At 39.9% G+C, this 20,089-nt stretch overlaps 1 protein-coding gene across 4 annotated transcripts in view; it reads left to right on the forward strand.

The window, feature by feature from the left end:
* Nucleotides 1–20,089, forward strand: part of RGS6 (regulator of G protein signaling 6) — a 316,927-nt gene that overhangs the window by 177,670 nt on the left and 119,168 nt on the right. For all 4 annotated transcript variants that reach the window (XR_006101395.1, XR_006101396.1, XM_042445284.1 and 1 more), the window contains exon 3: nucleotides 1,905–2,004. Coding sequence is in view for 2 of the 4 variants with exons in the window: in XM_042445284.1 (XP_042301218.1) it covers nucleotides 1,905–2,004 (100 nt within the window). In the remaining 2 variants the exon portion in view is untranslated. The remainder of the gene's footprint in view (nucleotides 1–1,904; nucleotides 2,005–20,089) is intronic.

Here is a 20,089-nt window from a genome sequence, read left to right on the forward strand (position 1 = left end):
TTGGAGGAAAGTAAAGACAAAGCTGCTCCACTACCCATTCATCCATTTATAGCATGGGCCCTGGTGCTACAGTGGCCACCCTGGCTTCTGCTTCCACCGCCACTGCCAATTCTTCCTCTGTCAAGTAGATCCTGGCAGGAGCCATTCCCACCATGGCAACTGGGTGAGGCAAATCACTTGAAGAAAAAGTCCCTGTATTCCCAATGAGGGACAAGGGCCAGGAAAAAAGGGTTGGCCACAGTGACATGCCTTGATAAATCCCATTTGGACAATTCTAATGCATTCTACATGGGGCTGCCTTTGGAAACGGTTCAGAAACTTTAGTGGGTTCAAAATGTGGTGGCCAGAATATTGTCAGGGGCCAGTTATAGGGAGTGTGATGTAAGGTACCTTTAAGACACAGCCCTTAGTGATATCACCTGTAGTGTATATATACTATTAAGAGGGTTGGAGAGGGATTGATTGTTGTCTCTTCCTCATCTCACTCCCCTGGGACTGGCTGTGCTCAGTAGCTCATGGGTGAATAAACTTACTGCTCTTACTTGAAGATTGAACTCTGTGTGGATTCTTATAAGATTGGATTCCAACAGCAGACATTACAGGGAGCATATAACTCCCTGTTGAAATAGCTCCACTGGCTACCAGTTTGTTTCTGGGCACAATTCAAAGTGCTGATCATCACCTAGAAGAAGGTCATGCAAGAAGCCCAAGATCTTCAGGAGAAGGCTTTCTCTCAGTCCCACCACCATTACAGGCCTGCTTCGTGAGGGTATGAGAGAGGACTTTCTTGGTGGCTGCTCCCACCCTCTGGTTCACAGAAGGCTAGGCAGTAAATAGTAAAAGATAACCAGCTAAAATGTAATAAAGAAGGTAACAAGTGAGAAAAGGTTAAAACAGTTTTCAGAAATTCTTGAACAAGTGGAATAAAATCCTTAGTCACCTGAAGGCTTGATTTAAAAAACAAACACATTTTAATTCAGACAGAACTTTTGATCCCAGAGGGATGCGGCTAATAACTAAAAGTATACATATTTATTAGTGTGATTAACAAACACAAGTTAATAAATAAATTCTGAAGAAGCAAAAACATTTTGTTAATTTATTAATTTTGTTTGTTAATCACACTAATATATATTTCCTACATAGAGTGATTCAATGAGAAAGGCTATTGGTGAGGGAGGGGTGTGCATCCAGGGATGTTCTTGCACATTCATGGACCAAAGAGCACGTACAAGAGAAAATCCTTTTGATTCTGTTGTTTATAAGGTTGTATAATGTTGTACTTAATTATTTCTTGAACTGCATGCTTTTTACACAAACACACACACAGAGATCTGTGTGTTGTGTAATGGCAAACTTGTTATGTGAAAGAAAGAAGCTGGTAGCATGTACTTTTGTGAACTTGAGTCTGCTTCCTCAGATACATGGGAAGCAGACTAAAATCTACAAAAGCTCATGCTACCAGCTTCTTTATTTCAGTTAGTCTCAAAGGTGCTATAAGATCTATTTGCATACTTATTTTCCAGACTAACATGGCTATGTCTTTGAATTTGCCCACATGGAGTAATGTAATCCTTTCAAGACCCAGGCAGGTTGCTACATGGGTTCTGTAAACAGCTATACTATTTATCTTTTCACATGTAATCTCACCCACATATGTGACCATCATCTTTCTCTTGTACTCTCAACTCAGGCCTTCCTTCCATCAATCATTTCATCCTTCCTTCCTTCCTTCCTTCCTTCCTTCCTTTGGACAAAGTTCTTTATAACAAAATAGAAAGTTGCTGAAGTGTTGCTAGAAGTTTGTGGACAGATTCAAAATGTTTTTCACATTCTAGATCTCTACAGTCAGTCATTTGGCTTCCAAGAGTAATTTTTGGTTGTTTTTGTTGCTTGTTTCCCAGATAGAAGATATCATTACAAGGATGCAGGATGACAAAACAGGTGGCGTGCCCATCCGAACAGTCAAGAGCTTCCTGTCAAAAATCCCCAGTGTTGTCACAGGTACTGCTTGAACTCTAATTTCATTTTCATTTTTCATTCTTTTTATTTTGCTTTCCATTGACATGGTGTGGCATTCTGGCCCCATACCAGGATCTTAACGATGGATGGAGATGTAAGAGGACATACAGCTGTCCCATGAATTGATCTCCCTCCAATTTCAGCCATTGCATACACACTCTGTTTCCTAAAAGCAATGGCAATATAGCTATCACTGAAGCTTAAATGGGTTATGTGTATATTTGTTGTTACCCTTTACTTCTCACATTGACAGTGATACTGTCAGTAAATATCCAGGGCCCAACTCAGCAGAATGAATTTGAAGGACCCATCAAATGTAACAGGTTTGACTTTACATAGTAAGTGAAGTAATATATGCATTATCATGTAAGTAGCCCATCATGAAGGCTTTTAAATTTAAGATAATCTCACTTTTCCACTGAGCTCATACCAGGATGTGTGTGTGCGTGTGCGCCTGCATACACCATCCAATTGCCAGTTGACTTATGGCAGCCAAATGAATTTCATATGATTTTCTTAGGCATGGAATACTCAGAGGTGGCTTACCAGTTTCTTCCTGTGAAATACAGCCTACATCACTTGGTCTTCATTGGTAGTCTCCCATACATGTTCCAGGATTGACCCTGCTTAGCTTCCAAAATCAGACAGGATCCTGGTGCCTTTAGGGTACTTAGGCAGATCAGGACTCATACCAGTGTCTAATTCTAATTAGATTGTGAGATTGCAGGCCTCTTACCAAGATTTCAGTGGAAACAGACCTGAGCACTGGATGTTTAGACAAAGGAAACAGGGATGAATGCCTTCGAACCTGGAAGAGAGAGCGAGAGCTCCCTGGGAAGGCAGACATTTGCTTCAACACCTGAGAGCTACACATTTCTGCTGTATGTTTCTTCAAAGTCTAGCAGTGGCTTTTTCTTTGCCATGGCATCCTGCAGAGAAAGAAGGAGCACTTAACTCGCCCTGCTCCTGTTCAACACCCCTCCTTTCCTGAGCAGCAGATGCTTTTCCCCAGCCACAGTTGGAGAAATTAGTTCCTATCACAAGCTCTGGTTTGAAAGATGGGATGGAGAAAAAGCAGCTGGGAATGTTAAAGAGAATGTAGTGGATGTGAGAAGAGTTAAGTCCTTTTCTCCTGGCTGCTCTTTCTCCCTTTGAAAAATCCATCCCTCTAGGTTCTGTTTTGACAAGAAAAAGCAGTATCTAAACTTGAAGAGAGCCAAAAGAGCAGATCTTGGAAAAGTTTATTTTTGTACTACAAAACCCAGAATCTTCTACTAGTCCAAATAGTAATTTATTTATTTTTTGCAGATCTGTGGTAGAGTAGTGAAATGTATTGGTAAGCCTGAGATCCAAGACAGTTTGGGGGCTCCCAAATATCCAAGCAGAAGCCTGAATCTGAAATTGGGTTTCACTGGGTGAGCTCCAGGTGCACCCTGTCTCATCTTATCAAGACCACAAGCAGGTGGCAGGGTGCCAGAATTGCAGCTGCCTGTGCCTATTTTATCATATGGGCTTAGGTCCCAGCCAGAACTGCAAAACAAGACAAAGTTCAGTTTTGTAGTAGGGCAAAGCAAGGCAAGTTATGTTCTAAGTAGCACCATGGACAGCACCAGCCTGGATAGCTCAGACTAAGGACTCATACGAGCAGACTCAGATGTCAGTTCTTAAGCAACAGACTTTCGAATGAGAGCTAAACAGGCTTCACCTTCAGCAGAATCACCCATTTCCTAAAAGTTCCCCAGAATCCTGTGAACAGGTGGGGCAAATTGAGACATTGTCCATTGTATAAATATATGAAGAACTGGTAATCAGTGGTGGCTAGTGGCTTCCATGTCAGTGGTATGGCAAATCTCTCCTGGGTTTTATTCTGAACATTAAATTAGCTGTCCAAGGTGCTGAGCCTGTTTGGGGCATAGAGTTCAATATTTTGGATACCTTATTTAAACACTGGAATAAATCCTAGAACAGAATCATTGCCCACCCCACTGACATAGAAAACTCTAATCACTACTGCGGGTAATATTTCTGAGACTGGTACTTAGTTGTTGTTTTTTTCTGTTACAAATATACCATTTTGTTAAGGAGAATGGTTTATGGTTGTTGTTTGCCTGGACTTGTCAAAATCTGGTTAGAAGAAATGATACAGATGAGCTACTTTTGCCCAAAGGTAGCATGCTAATGCATATTTTGATTCCACTCCTGCTAATGTTATAATGTCGAATAATGCTTTGCTCATGAACACTTACAGTATGTAAAGAACTTTCCCTGAAACTGAAGTGAATGAGCAAGCAATGAGTATGCATTTCTGTGTGCAATGGAGCAGCAGGGCTGCTGAATCAGGGTCTCTGCAATTTTGTTGTCCAGCCATGCGGGTAAAGAATGTAAGAGAAGTATGAAGGTTCAGATTCTGTCCATCCCCAGAGCATTGTAATAAGGAGGATTTCCAGTTCTTTTGTGACTTCCAAATGAATCCAACAGCATGTTGACAAACTTTTTTTTATCTGAAAATTCCTTGGCCAAAAAACAAGTCCTGCATTTAATTGGAAAATATTTCCCATCATCTGAGATGCAAAACACACAAGTCAGGTTGGCTTAGTACATATTTAGCTAAGAAAATGGATTTGTGAGCTTGTTATTAAATATTCATAGGCTTTCTTAAGCAGTAAAACTAGTCATTGCCATTACTTAGGAGAACAAGGAACAAAGCAAGGCAGTCACTTTTAAGCTGATGCTTATCCTTATGCAGGACCCAGCTTTCTGAGAACTGGCCTTTTGCATTCATCATGGTACAGTGCACCCACGTTATACGCGGGTGCATTTTACGCAGATTCCAGCATACACTGGAAGCCGCGACAGAAGTGAGGGAGGCGCGTGCCAGAAGGAAACAATGGCAGTGCTCCCGCGGTGTGTGCCCTGTGCACCACCGCCGTGCCTCCGCAGGCACAAACCCCATTCATTTGAATGGGGCTTGAGCATCCATGTTTTTTTCCTTTGCGTGGAGGGATCCGGAACGGATCCCCTGAATAAGGGAAGGGCAGACTGCACTAACTGAAACAGTCTTTCCAGGCAATAAATCTGCCAACTCAAGTAATTTTACAATTCATAGGGCCCAGATTATTCTTGCCAGATTGTGCTCCTGTTGTGGTGTCAGCACAGTTTATCAGCAGTTCACAGTGGATCCTAGTTAGTAAGCAAGAATTTTGCTGCTTCAAGTATAACAGCAAACTGTTGTCAAACCCAGCAACTATGAGGGATGGATAAGAACAGACAGAGGCTGCATGGCTGGGTGGGAACATTCAGAAGCAGAAGGTTTTCGTGGTTTTTTGATCCTTGCAAATAGTGTGGATGAACTCTGAACATGAGGCCTTGTTTTTTGAATGCATACCAGTTTGAAAACCACTGTTTTTCAGAGAATCTGATTGGCTATAGAAATGTTCAAACAAACCTCTGTTGGGCTTGGGGTGGAGAGCAGTATTCATCAGGTTCCTGGGAATAATCAGGAACCTACCATGTGTGAAGAAGCCTTACACAAATCCATATTTTATATGTGTTAGGCCCTTTTATATGCCAGCATCATATAGGCCTGGACAATATGTAAACTTGCATTGTAGAGATGTGAATCCATGTCTGTCTTTTTATTGCAGTCTCTAATTGCAATATGTCAAATAGAAACGGGGTTATTACAACACCTTTTCCATTTGACATATTGCAGTTGGAGAATTCTCTTACTGCTTTAACAGTTCTTTAGTTACAAAGGCAGATGCAGTACTGGCCTCTTCCAATTTGCTCCTTCCTAGATTTTGTTATTTCACACACACACACACACACACACACACACACACACAAAACTTATGGCCAGAATTCTGTTTGGATGTTACTGTGACTTTCTCCAAGCTCACATATAAATGTTGTTTCTCCCAGTTCCTGTTGTTCTTTCTCCAAGCATACATAGAAAGGTATCCAATACCTCAGTACACAAGTAGTGCACTGGCAGAACAGCAGTCAGAACATTCTTTGGTCAACACTTGAGCATAGCTCCACACACCCCAGCCCACTATGGCCAAGTTTTAAACAAAACCAAATAAACAAACTATGATATTAAAACAACTAGTAATTTAAAGCAATGTTAACATGATTAAAAAACATAACAATAAAAAACAAAAGCACAACCTCCTCCTTTACAAGACCTTTAGTCACCAAATGCCTTTTTAAATTAAAAGGTCTTTATCTGCCCATGGTAAAAAAAAAAACCTGACCAAGGTCTATCCAGTCCTTTCTATGGGAGGGAGTTCTGCAGTCTGCAAGCAATTACCTGGGAGTACCTGTTTTCCACATTCTCACCATGCATACCTGTATCACTAATGAGACCCAGAGGAAGCCTTTCTCTGAGGATCTCAAGATTTGGGCAGGTTCCTATAAGGAGATATGGTATTTGGGATAGTCTGGACCTAAGGCTTTATGGGACATAACCAGTACTTTGAATTGTGCCTGGAAACAAAATAACACCTAGAAAAAATATAGCACGAAAATATAGCATGCTAGGAATAATCAAACTAGTGCAGAGATATGACTGACGTGTTCAGTCCTTATATTGTGAGTGTCTAACAGCACTGTATAGGAACAATTAGATTAAACTCTCTGTTTCTCAAAGCTTCTTGAAGGGATTGGGGGAAGGCAACTGTCCTCAACAGAAATACCCTTTCTTATACTCTGATGTTCATCCAGTCCTCACTGAGGTGTCTACTATGACATAGTTAAACATTCAAATTATTTTTAAATCTCTTTTTAAAGAATTGAAACCTAAAACTGGAGCAGTAGAAACTGAGCACTAAATGTTACCAAGCTTTATGCAAATGCACAAAAGAAAAGAAAGTTTTTGCAGGTGAAGTCGATAAAATGGTAATACTAAACTGGTTAAGACTCTCAAGAATCATGGTCTGGTTATGTTCAGCCTCCACAAGATAAGTTAATTTTTTTTAAAAAAAAATGCAAATCACTAAAATGCATTCATTTGAATACAATTGCAAACTACCTCAAGATTTATCAGTGCCAGCAACAAACGTGTATAAACTTGTTAAGTATTAGCTCTTCAAACAGAATGAGATGGGTACAGTATAATCAATGTGCCACTTATACAGATAGACCTCTTTTGTGGCCCATGGCCCTCAGTACCTTCAGTTCTCTTGGGGCTTAATGATTATATTGGGCTGGAAAATAGGGTTTTTACAAGTATGTTGGAGGCAGGTGGTAACCAAACTAGTCTTCATGTGACTTCCTGTTTTGATTTCATGTTTAAAAAAATGATTGGAGATGGAGAGGTTGCCACATATAATAATAATAGTAGTAGTAGTAGTAGTAGTAATAATAATAATAATAATAATAATAATAATTATATCCCACATTTCCCTTTCAAGATTCTAGGTGGGTAACAACAGTCCAATATAACATTTAAAAACAATAATAACATGATCTCAATCCCCTAGCCCTCCCTCCTTCTGGTAAAATACATATAAAACATCATACTATATAATAACACTAGCAGCATCACACATTACACCCAGTCGCATAGAGAATGCAGCTAAAATTAGGAGCACAGAAAAATATTTACAGGAATGGTCATAGGGAGAGACAGTGGGTAGGTGAACAGTTCAGGTTCTCATTTTGGAGGTTAGTCTGGGAAGGCTCACCAGAAGAGATCCGTCTTTATCGCCTTTTTAAAGGTCTCTAATTTGGCAAATCTCCTCCGGCAGGTCGCTCCACATTTTCGGAGCGGCAGCTGAAAAGGTCCTCTGGGAAGTTGCCATATGATTTAGATATAGCCTGCAGTGGGTGCTGGGTATCAAACTTTGGCTTCCAGCCAAACTTTGGCTACCCACCCATGAAGCAGAGACTGAGCCCCAGAGATGCACTTTTCTGAATGCCAGATAAAGCAGAAAGGTAAACTATGTGATCCCAAGGCCCTTTCCAACTTAGTGGTACTGTGACTATATTACTGAAATCAGCCTAGAGCCATAGGATTAGCTAGAACTAAAAGGCATGTTTTCATATATGAAGCAAAGAGACAAGAAACCCATTTATGGTGCAGTCCTATTCTTGTTTATTCAGGAGAAAATCTAATTGAATTCAGTGGGTTGTACTTCCAGGTAAGTGAGTATAGGATTGCAGCCTTAGACACAGATTGAATCTCCTTCAAATAAATCATGTGTGAATAAATAAACCATGTGTGAATAAATCATCTCCCTGACTCCAAACATGACTGTGATGGAGGTGACTTAACTGAGTTTCTATATATAGCAACAAAAAGGAAATGAGAAAGCAGACAGTGATATCTTATCCAAGATCAGATCAGTTGCAATAGCTCAAGATGTTCAAGATGTAACCCTTCAGGGAGTAGAATCCACAAGGCTTCTGTTCTCAGCAGCATATTCCAGCGGGGGTGCAGGAGCAGATGTAGTACGTTCTTTCTCGTATGTTCAGGTTGCTTCCATGGTTAGGGTTGGTGTGCATTGTTTTGGCCAAACCTGAATACTAGAGCAGTCAACGTGAATCATCAGACTGTGTGTGACCAAATAACGTCCCAGAGAAGTTGCACCACCCCAAGCATGCAGTGTTTTTTTTGGTCAGTGTGGAATAAGGGGAATTTTTGGTATGCTGGGGGAAGCCTAGGGGCAGTCCAAAAGTGTTTCCCCGCTCCCGTATACAGATGGTTGTGTAGTGTGGTAAGTTTTGAAATGTCTAAAGGCACCTCCTCCAACCCCCATCTTGAGGGGGAGAGAGGCCAGGACTGGAAGAAAAGGAGCCCTCTCCAACCACCATCTTGAGGGGGAGAGAGGCCAGGCGTGGAAACAAAGAGCCCTCCTCCAACCACCATCTGAGGGAGAGAGGCCTGGCTGAACAAAGAGCCCCGCCTCCAACCACACTTGAGGGGGGAGAAGAGGCCAGGCCTGAAGACAAAGAGCCCTCCTCCAACCACCATCTTGAGGGGGAGAGCCAGGCCTGGAAACAAAGAGCCCTCCTCCAACCACCATCTTGAGGGGGAGGGGCTAGCAATTTTTTTGTATGTATTGCAATTTCTGTACACCGCTTATCATTGCGGCTGCGGTCTATCTAATAAAATTATTATTATTATTATTATTATTATTTATTATATTATTATTATTATTATATTATTATAACATAACACAAAACAAAAGATTGGGGTGGTAGAGTGAGTAGTGATCACGTTTGGGAAGGTTTTGCTGTTTTTCTACCTTCCTTTGCACAGTCTGAACAGGGTTTGTGTGATGTCTCTGAACTATATAGTCCTATGTTTTCTTCCTTTTTCCTGTTTCTAAACTTGTTTGGAGGGAGAGGGGAACAGAGAAATCCATTTTTAACACTGCTGAGAGGTCGGTATTTGCAATATTTGTTTACTGTTAATTTAGAAACGTGACATATTTTTTCTTCTTCCCTTCTTCTGGAGCTATGTTTGTGTCTCTGTGTGTATGAGGATGTCTTTATGACTTCTTCTCATTTTCTTAAACTTAACTAAGTATTCTGGAGCTGCATTCAGATGCATGTGCATCCTTCTGTGAGGTAGTTCACAGTCCTTCCACATTGTCCAGGTTCAAATTTGAACTATTTTGAATGACATCAAATAGCCACTTGTTTTGAGGACTAAATTTGGGGAAAAGGGGGATGGAGTTGGGAGCATGATAACAATAGCCTATGCCCTGACTCTGCCCATTTCTTTGGCACAGCATGTAGAGCACTGCACCAAAGAAATGCAAAAAAAACACTGCTGCCAAAACAAGGGCAGTTTTTTCACCACTCTAAAAGGAGGCAGAATTTTGCCATTTCTTTTGAGACCTGCAAACTGCCAAATTGAGGTCACGGTGTAGGGTTGCTGTGGCCCCGATCTGGCATGAAAGGAGTGCCGGGTAGCCACTTTGGGCGGTCTGTAGAGCCCCTTTAAAACAATACAGATAAAAACACTAAAATGGTTAAATGAAAGTATAAAATATAGAATTAAAGAATCATATATCAAAACAATTAAAATATAAAAGCATTAAAAACAATAAAAATAATTATATACAGCCCCTTTAAAAAACTCCAAAACCACACAACACAGCATTAAGAGCCCAACTTCAACAGTTTGTAAAGACCTGGCAGCAGAAAAATTTTTTCTGGATGACAGTTGCCAGCCAATCCTGGCTGCCTAAAGTAAATGTCCCCCAGAGGACTGAGTGTATACGGCAGATTATACTGGAGAAGGTGATCCATAGACCTAAACTATGTAAGGCTTGTAAGGTAATAATCTGCACTTTGTACTTTGCCAGAAACTGATGGAAGCCAGTAGATATGTTTGATATTAATGTAATTGATTACTCCTTGGTGTACCAGTTACCAGTCGGCTGCCATGTTTTGCACAAATGAAGTTTAAACTTGATAACAGGGTAACCCAGTGTACAGTGCATTGCAGAATACCACTCTAGTTACCAGTGCATGCACATTTTTTTTCTTCCCTAAATATGAAGCTGAAGAAATCATTTTTGTTAAGACTCCTTTAACACATACATCCTGTTGGATTACTGTAAGTTTTTCTACATGGGTCTGCCTTGAAAAGTGCTCAGCAACTTCAGGTGATCAAAAGAGCAGCCACATTAACGGGGATGGCTAAAGGGCACATTGTTGCCCTTTTACATCCCATGTGACCTTGAATCTTTGAAGTTGGTTTTTAAGGATCTGATTTTTAGCTTGTTTTGTTTGTTTTTTGTTATTGTTTTTTGCTGCCTTTTTTGGTAGAGAAATAAATTTTAAAAAGGCACATTGTTGCCATCTCCACTGGCTGCAGTCCATTTCGGGGCACATTCAAATTCTGGTTTTTGACCTATAAAGCTCTATATGGCTTGGGCACAGGCTATTTGAAGGATGTATCTCCCTTTATGAGCCCATCATTTTGAGATTATCTGTAGAAGCCTCCCTCTGCCTCTCACCTTCTCAGGCTCATTTGGTGGGAACAAGGGAGAGTGTCATTTGGTGGCTGCTCCCACACCACTATCTTATGTCTTCCACCCTAAGAACAAGGATGGCTGGTGCAACAACCAAAGCAGATAATTGGCACTTCAGGCCATTACAGTTTGGATTGTTATTTGGAGCAATGGATCCAGGAGCACCACTAAGCTGTAAAGAAACACACTTCCAAATTGATCAGATCTGGATTTCCTTGGTGATGGAGACAGTGAATATATAACAAAACTGTATTTTCTAATTTATGTTTTCTCCAGTGGCCCCCAGTATCCATGGGTTACTTTCATAACTTGTGCATTTCTCTTCAACTGCCTGTCCATAGGTATGGGTTCCTCAATAAGGTGGGTTGCAGCAAGGATAGTTGAAATTAGGCACTGTGTAGTTAGACTTGAATTTTGAATAAATCGGTCAGAGGTACAAAAACATCTTGTGTAAATTGGATTTACTAACTAAAACCACTTAAACATTTCCAGATAAATTAAGTGTGGATTTTTTCTTTTCTCAAACAACTGTCAAAATATTGGCATCTCATCTGGAAGAAGCTCTGTGTTTGTTAGAAGCTTTTCAACAAGTGTAGAAATGGACTGCCTAGAAGACAGATCTTATCATACTACACCATTATAATGCTATCTTCTACTTTAATTGCATGAAGACATCTGCGGAATTCTGAGGTTAGTTTAGTGAAGCCCAAGAGCTCTCTGGCTGAGAATTCAAATGCCCCCCCTAAACTGCAAATCCCAGGATTCCATAGAACGTTGCCATGCAGCTAAAATAGAATACAGTGGGCCCTCGATATCGCAGGTTTTCAGTCCCACCTCCAGAAAGGCTAACATTCCATTCGTGGTTATTTATTGTGCAACGTGAATGCACATGCTTCAGCTTTTTCGTGTTCATGTCACTACCATTGATTAATATGGTGTGTGCTGATCCATGTGGTGTCAAATTAACAGATTGGAAGCCCACTGATAAGAGCGCCCATGTGTAAATAAACAGTAGTGTGATATACAGCGTGATTTGATATGGATCCATAATGTAGAACTTAGACAATTTGATTTTCTAGTATGTTATGAGCTGAAGAGTGGACACAACTATGGGGGAGGTTGGATAATGACTCAGCCCATTTTCTATCCACTTAGATTAGGGCCATCACCTGATCTCAAAATTGGTTGTGTATAAATATTCAAACAGTGCCCCCTCATTGCTTCAAAGTCAGCATGGATGGTATAGCCCTCCAGTTCAGAAGTGCACTGTATGGCTCTTCTGTACTGAACCAACTTAATGGGTGGTAGACCTGAAGACACAACACAAAATCAGTCCAATCTCATACGACTATACCCTCAGTCTTGCCCACTCACCTAGGGCGCAGGGAGAAGGGGAGGTTAAGACATGGAGATATTATATAGGAGTGAGGAATCGGAGGTTTTAGATTACAACTAAGATAATTGTGGGCATTGAGCATACGAGAGTGGCCAGTAAGGCTAAATGTCCAACAACATAAACCTGAAATAAAAGTTGTATCTTTGTTTTGTTCAGTGTGGTCATGCAGCTTCAATGCGTATGGTCAGATGGGCGAAGGATTTTTGAACAGCTGCTGTGGTCTAAATCCAGTTGCTAGTCCCAACTGGAAGATCCATGAATCAATGCTGAATAGTCAGTTGACACTATTTCAATCATATTGATCAATGAGGCTTCTCTAGCTGGGATTAGCAGTTAGGTGTATTTAGGCCATTGTTCCAAGGTCGAAGAACATCTCTGAACTGTGTTCTGTAAGCTAGCTCTCAGTTTCTGAGAATTTTAAAAAACACGCTTTGGAGCCTTTGCCTATGATCTTTGATAAGTGGCCAGGAAGGACAAAAATCAATAAGCTATTCAATTAGCTTCACTAGGGATCCTGCATTTTTCTTCATTCAGGGGGGTGGTGGCCCGAATTGAACCGCCTCAATGGTAAGGGCACAATGTTATAATATATAAGAACAGTGCAACTATCAGTCCTTAAATGCATGATTGAAACGTATAAATACAGATAGCAACCAAATCAAGGCAGATAGATGTTAAAATGTTCCATGTAGGAAGCTGTAAAAAGAAACATATGAGGAACTCATCAAAAAATTCCTGATTTTTCTCTTCCCCAGATAAATAAACAAACAGCTTCATTTATATACTGCTTCATACTGAACTAAAAGTGTCTAAGCGGTTTACAACTGTAAGCCAATTGAGAATCTTATGCTTGCTTTACTGGTCTTTGTTTAGATAGCGTGCCAAAATGGGCTTCAGCATCATGGAAAGAAACCTGGGTGAGCCTCAGATCTACACACTGCTTGTCACTAGAGTCCTGTTGGGAAAAGTTCTGAAGCTATCTATATTTGATTAGTTTTATGTCCTAACTGAGACAAAAAATGTTTAGTCTTATTCTTATTTAATGGATACACACCACATTCAGACCTTAGTTTATGGAGCTGGATTTTCCCCAATAAAGCCTGGTTTAGATTAACCGCAGTTTAGTTTTCAGACATGTGCCAGCCGAAAATACAAAAAAACCTTCTGTGCTCCATGCAGCTATGCCAGGGGAGTGGATGAGAAGAGAGAGTGCATATGTACATTAAAACATATGTTGCAGTAAAAGCTTACTTATTGAACTAGCCACACTATATTCTTAGCTGAAGTTCCAAATGCACCAATGAGCAGCACACACCAATTACTCATTTCTCACTGTATTCATTCTGTACTACATCCTTACTAACATCAGTAAGTACTGTATGTCTGTTTCACAGTCCCAAAGTGCATTTTCCTCCCTTCGGTAGCAGATGACAAGACAATCAAACAGGAGAAATTCAAGACTCCTAACTCTTCACAGGAATTCCAGTTTTTAAGATGGAAAATCAAACAGATAAATTAGCCCATGGAACACCGTTCTCGACTTCTTCTCCATTAATGCAAGATAACACCTGCTCTTCATTTGTGAGACTTGGCTGATCTGTAGTGCCTAATTAGGCTGAACAACACAGACTAATTCCCAACGCCTCTCCCAGCCTCCAGGTGTGTTTCTTAGTGGTCTGCTAAGGAATAGAGTAGTTTGGAGAGTTCATTTGTCCAGCTAAACAGCCAATTTAATCTGAAGTGGTTTCATTGGGTGGTACTCTCATAATGATCTAAGGAATTCTGGTTTCTGGTTATTTTGTATCTCATGTAATGTATAAGTTTGTAATGTATTTATTTACTAGAATAACAATAACAATGTATTTACTAGAATAATGGTTATTACTGCAGCTACTACTACTACTCTCATCCTCATCTTTATTTTTATCTCATCTTTCCTCTAAGATTGGTACTCAAGGACACTTACAAATTAAAATGATTTAAATATCATTAAAAACCTACAAAAATCAATACTAGAATCAAACTATTAAAAATTTTAAAACACTCAAAATCATACAATTAAAATGATTAAACACAGTTTTAAAAACTAGTACAGGTCTTAAAAATACAGCACTCTCTTAAAAGCCCCTTCTTTTCAAGGAATCTCTGATCTGCCCCATAACAGTTTGTTAATTCCTTGCATACGCCACAAAACAAGTCTTCTAATGTATGGCAGCACATTTCCACTCAACACAAACATATATTTTTCAGACCATGTACTAGAGAGTACAAAAGGTGAGAGGGGCAGCTTTTTAGCCATTTGCCCCATTTTTGTTCACTTCTTCTTCTTCTCCAATTGGATTGATAACTGGCATAGATATTTTCTCTCCCATTGATTATCTGACTGGAGGGAAAATATATGCACCAGCTGCAGGGGTGACATGGGTTCCCTCCTTTCTTTGGGTATGGTTGAGAAACAGGACTCTCCTAGTCTGCACCCAGCTTGCCCCCATATTATTTTGCACTGAGTACCATGTATGATTGCCATGGGACAGCTATGACAGGAATGTTTTCAGCTGCTGGTCATGAGAGGACCTCTGGAGTAGTTCTCCTCCTCTCAATCCACAAAAAGGGAAGTCTGCAGTATCACATAGCTTCAGGTGCTTTGTCCCAGGGGACTGAAAGACAGAACTGTCTTAGGCTGCAGGAAAGTCAATGGGAAACTGTATTTTATTATGTAAATTTCTTTGAAAATCTCCTTGTATGTGAAGTGCAAATATATGCAATATCATTGGAGTTAGAGCTGTACAGTGAAACTTTGAAAATACTTATGTTTTTGCAGACATGGCACTTGGACTTGTTATAGCATAACAGTTTTAGTAGCTGAAACTAAACCAGGATAAGCACTCAAAAATATGGGGAAAAAACAGAAATGTGTTTAATACCCAAATGTTAAAACTAAAAGCATATAACCAAAAGAGAACTCCCAAATTTTAGCTAGAATTACAAAGGCTAGAAAACCCGAGTTCTTGATACAGTAGCTGCTGATTAAACAAGGTAGAAGAATTTTTAAAAAATGCCTGCTGATATTTTTGTTACTGATAATGGCTCTGTATCCACTGAATACAAACGAAGCAATTTGGTCCCATCAGAACTGTGACTGTTTTCACTGGAGTGAAGAATAAATTTTTATCTGGGTATATGCATATATAGCATTTATACATGGCATTCAGAATCCTCATTGAAAAGTAGATTACCATCAAATTACTAGTCTTTGAATGAAATTATATTTCTCTCCACAGCTGCTGGTTAAATAGAATAGATTAAAGCTGTTTCCTAAGTGGCACTTTCATTCATTTTTTGTAGTTCAAAGGGAACCCCAATAATCTTATATACAGAAGAAGGTAGTTGTAGCTGAAGCATAGTACTGCTGCTTTCTTCTATCGGTAATGGAAATCTATGACTGCACTTAGGCAGAAAAATGAAATGCACAGATATAGGATGGGTGACACCTGGCTTGACAAGAGTACATGTGAGATGGATCTAGGAGTCTTAGTAGACCAAAGGCTGGACATGATCCAACAGTATGATGTGGCAGCCAAAAAAGCCAATGTGATTCTAGCCTGCATCAATAGGAGTATAGTGTCCAGATTAAGAGAAATAATAGTACTACTCTATTTGGCTTTGGTCAGACCTTGGCTGGAATACTGTGTCTAGTTCTGGGCACCTCAATTCAAGAAGGATATTGACAAGCTGGATTGTGTTCAGAGGAAGTCAACCAAAATGGTGGAAGGTCTGAAAACCATGTCCTATGAGGAGCGGCTTAGGGTTAAAATACTCATTTTTAACCCAGAGAAGAGAAGGTTAGGAGGTGACATGATGGCCATGTTTAAACATTAGAAGGGATGTCATGTTGAGGATGGAGCCTGCTGCTCTAGAGACTAGGATACAGAGCAGTAGATTCAAACTACAGGGAAAAAAAGATTCCACCTCAACATTAGGAAGAACTTCCTGGCAGTAAAAGCTGTTCAATGGTCAAATAAGCTGTCTCGGGATGTGATGAAGTCTCCTCCTTTGGAGGTTTTTAAAGAGCAGCTGGATAACCATCTGTAGGGAGTGCTTTATGTATTCCTACATAGCAGGGGGTTGGACAGGATGACCTTTGTGGTCTCTACCAATTCTATGACTGTATATACTGTTACAGTTATTATTGAAAATAATACTGTGTGATTATCTCTGCATTTCTTAACCCAGTGGTGCAAACTTGGTAGGTGTGATTTCCCCTCTTCTGCTATTGCCATACAAGGCAGAACTGTGCTTCCATTCTTGACTAGTACTTTGCAGCAAATGATGGTTCTTGATGTCCTCAGTGGATTTAGCAAAACAACTGAACTTGAGACTGACAGCATTCAGCAGTATCTTTTGTGAGTGATTAGTTCTCTCATCTCATTCTGTGAACCACCCTTGTATGCATTTGGTGCATGATAAAACCTCTTTCTCAAAATGTGTGTATTTTTGTTTTTGTAGGTGCTGAATCTCCCTGTAGTCTTCATATGTGTTGTTTATTATATGGTCATTACTGAGTGCATCATTAGTCCTTATAAAGCAGTAATTTTTAATTTATAGAACAAGTGGCCTTTTAAATTCCCTCTGGTGTGGATGATAGCTGGAATAAGCCACTGTTGGATATATAACCTTTGTAGAGGTTACTTTTTGTAGACACTATAGTTATTTTCATCAGCTGAAAATAATATTAACACAATACTTGTGTTCTAGCTGTTCAAATTATTGATGTGTGTTGGATTCTAATGTAAGTTAATATAAGTCCATAAATAAATCATTGAGAAAGAACAAAGCACACTTGGATTAAGAATCACTATCTTGTGATGTGGTAGAAGGAGACCATTTTGAGTCGTATCAATTATCAGTGTGAGTGAAGTCCTTTAAGAAGAGGGGGGGGGGGAGATGTATTCTTGAGATTTTCTGCTGTTTCATCTTCTTTCTGTTGTGAAGTGCCTACAATCATTACAATCTGTTTCTAGGGAAAGTGGGAAAGGCAAAGAGTCAGTTACATGGAACTGTGTGGAAAGCAATGTGATCACTTAATGATGTCCCAGAGGAAATGTGTTTCCTCTAAGGGCCTCGCCATCTCAAGGTACTCTTTCACAGTTGCTTTAGAAGGCCATCTGCTTTTACAAAGCTTTAATAGCACATGCTGTTTCACTGGCCCTTTCCCTGCCAGAATGTTCTCCAAATACTCAAATTTAGTATGTATGGATTTATGACAATTTGCAATGAAGATTTGCTATAGCTGTTTTGGAAACAGCAGAAGTGTTAGAAGGGTTTGCATGTGTGTTTTAAAAAGTATATCTGGCTATACGTGTTGATGGACTGTATGATGATGCTTAATGGGAAAGAGTTTTATTAGCATGAGTTTGTGAAAGGCATGTGATTGATGTGTTGCTAAAATGCAAGAGAGAGATGTACATCAACATGTAGTCGTATTGCCAAAATCTTCCTGCTGTGTGATCATGTCTTTGGATAAGACACATAGACAGCATAAATCAGCATGATGCTTTCAGAATGAATGGCAATGAAGAGCCTCTTTAGCTGATGATGAAGAGGCTCAAAATATCAGGAAATGATATTCAAGTACTTCTAACAATGGCCTAAAGTAGCATCGCTCAAAATGAGCAAGAGCCAATCTTTACCTTCTTTATTACCAATACTCTAGAAGTATCTAGCAGATTCCAATTCCTGAATATGGTGATGGGATTAGTTTATATTTCAGTCCAAGACATCAGAAGGGTGCTCTTGAAGGAAATCTGGGTCCTGTTAGAAAAAAGAGATACACTTCTCTGCAATGTTTTCAGGTTCCACAGTGCATTGCATATAGCCCATTCAAGTATCATGTGGTGTCATTTCCAACTTACGGCAACCCAAAGGTGAATCTATCATAGAGTCTCCTTGGCAAGATTTGTTCAGAGGAGGTTTGCCATTGCCTTCCCCTGAGGCTGAGAACATGTGAGTTGCCCAAGCTCACCCAGTGGGTTTCATGGCCAAATGGGAATCAAATTCTGGTCTCCAGAGTCATAGTCCAATGCTCAAACCACTACACCATACTGGCGCTGAGAATACAAAGGAACTTTATTTAATCTATATATTGCTCTATTACTATATCTGTTTAGAGCATCTTATTATTTGTGTCCTTAGGATTTTTGAGCAATATTGCATGGTCCTCCATCATGCTATTCCCTCAATGATCACCACCACCAGCCATTTGTAGAGGCTACAGCAGAGAAGCATGTGGTGTGAAGCAGGTCTGCTTTCATCATCATTCCTTCCCAGCAACCTTTCCTTTTCTCTTGTGTCTTGTTAGAATTTAAGTCTACAGGCAATTACTGGTTTCTGCTGCTTGCAGCTGATTGTATGAAAGCAATTTTTAAATAACTCATCCCTCCACATTTGCACTTTGACTTTTGCGGATTTGATTATTCACATATTTTATTATTATGTCCTCTCTAGGAATATCTAGGTCCTCGAAAGCAACTCTATGGTCAACTTTAACCAAAAGTCGCACTGAAGAATCAAGAGATTCCTAGGCATTTGTAGCTCCTCCAGTGCAATTCTATGGCCAGTGTCTGGAAGATACTGACCACAGTTGCATTGGAGGACCTAGAAATTCCTGGAGAGGTGTTCTCTCAGGTAAAAACATAGTGTTTTTGTTATTTGCAGTTTTTCCACATTCACAGGGGTCCTGTGCCCCAAACCCAGCAAATGTGGAGGGACAAAAGTACTTTTTGATAAAGAACAGTTAAAAATAACCTTTAAATAAATAATTAGTAGACCATGGAGTTTGCCTGCTGGCTAATACTCACAACTACAATGCACAGTAGTTAAAAAACTTTTCCAGTCTGCCAAATTCAGGCTGCAGTGTTATTAAATCTACATTCCAGTAGGTCAAAGGAGATGTTGTTCCATTGAAAGAAACTGGAGCCTCAGGGATGACAGTTGACTTTTGAACACTCATAAAAGTCATTTGCTTTCTCTTTACAACCCTGTAGCAACTTTCAAAGAGGAACCTGGTATCAAATTGGGGGTGGGGGGTGGGGGGTGGGGGTGTATAAGATGCAGATGCCTCTTCCCAAATTTGTGCCTACATCTCTACATTTCTGTATCTATAAAGTTGGCGAGGGCTAACCAGGAAGAGCATGATGCTTCATTATTAGGAGAGGCTGCATACATCCACTTTTTGAATGGAAATGAGAATGTCCTAAAATCCTAATGCAGTTGATATCCTGGATATACTAAACCAGCCTCTGCTGCACCCAAATCCATCCAGGAAAATCCACTGGCATTCAGTTTGCAGTGCATCATGCATCTTATGCCTTATAGCCATCCAGTCTCATGCCGCCTTGCCAATAACCCCCTTTCTGTGAGTCTGTTTTCTGAAACCCTTCCTGATATCTCCACCCCTTTTGAATCCTATAGAAACTTCTTTGCAAGAGGTATCCTTGACTTTTCAGGTTTCTTGTTTCTTACATCTTTCTGGCAACCATTTTGTCCAAGTCCCAATAACAGTTTTATGTTAACCTTTTGACTCCAGTATCCTGTATTTCTATCCAAGTACTAGGATGTGTAAATCTACAGCGTAATAATAATAATAATAATAATAATAATAATAATAATAATAATAATAATA

The sequence above is a fragment of the Sceloporus undulatus genome, chromosome 1 (genome assembly GCF_019175285.1).
Source record: "Sceloporus undulatus isolate JIND9_A2432 ecotype Alabama chromosome 1, SceUnd_v1.1, whole genome shotgun sequence".
Lineage (NCBI taxonomy): Eukaryota > Metazoa > Chordata > Lepidosauria > Squamata > Phrynosomatidae > Sceloporus > Sceloporus undulatus.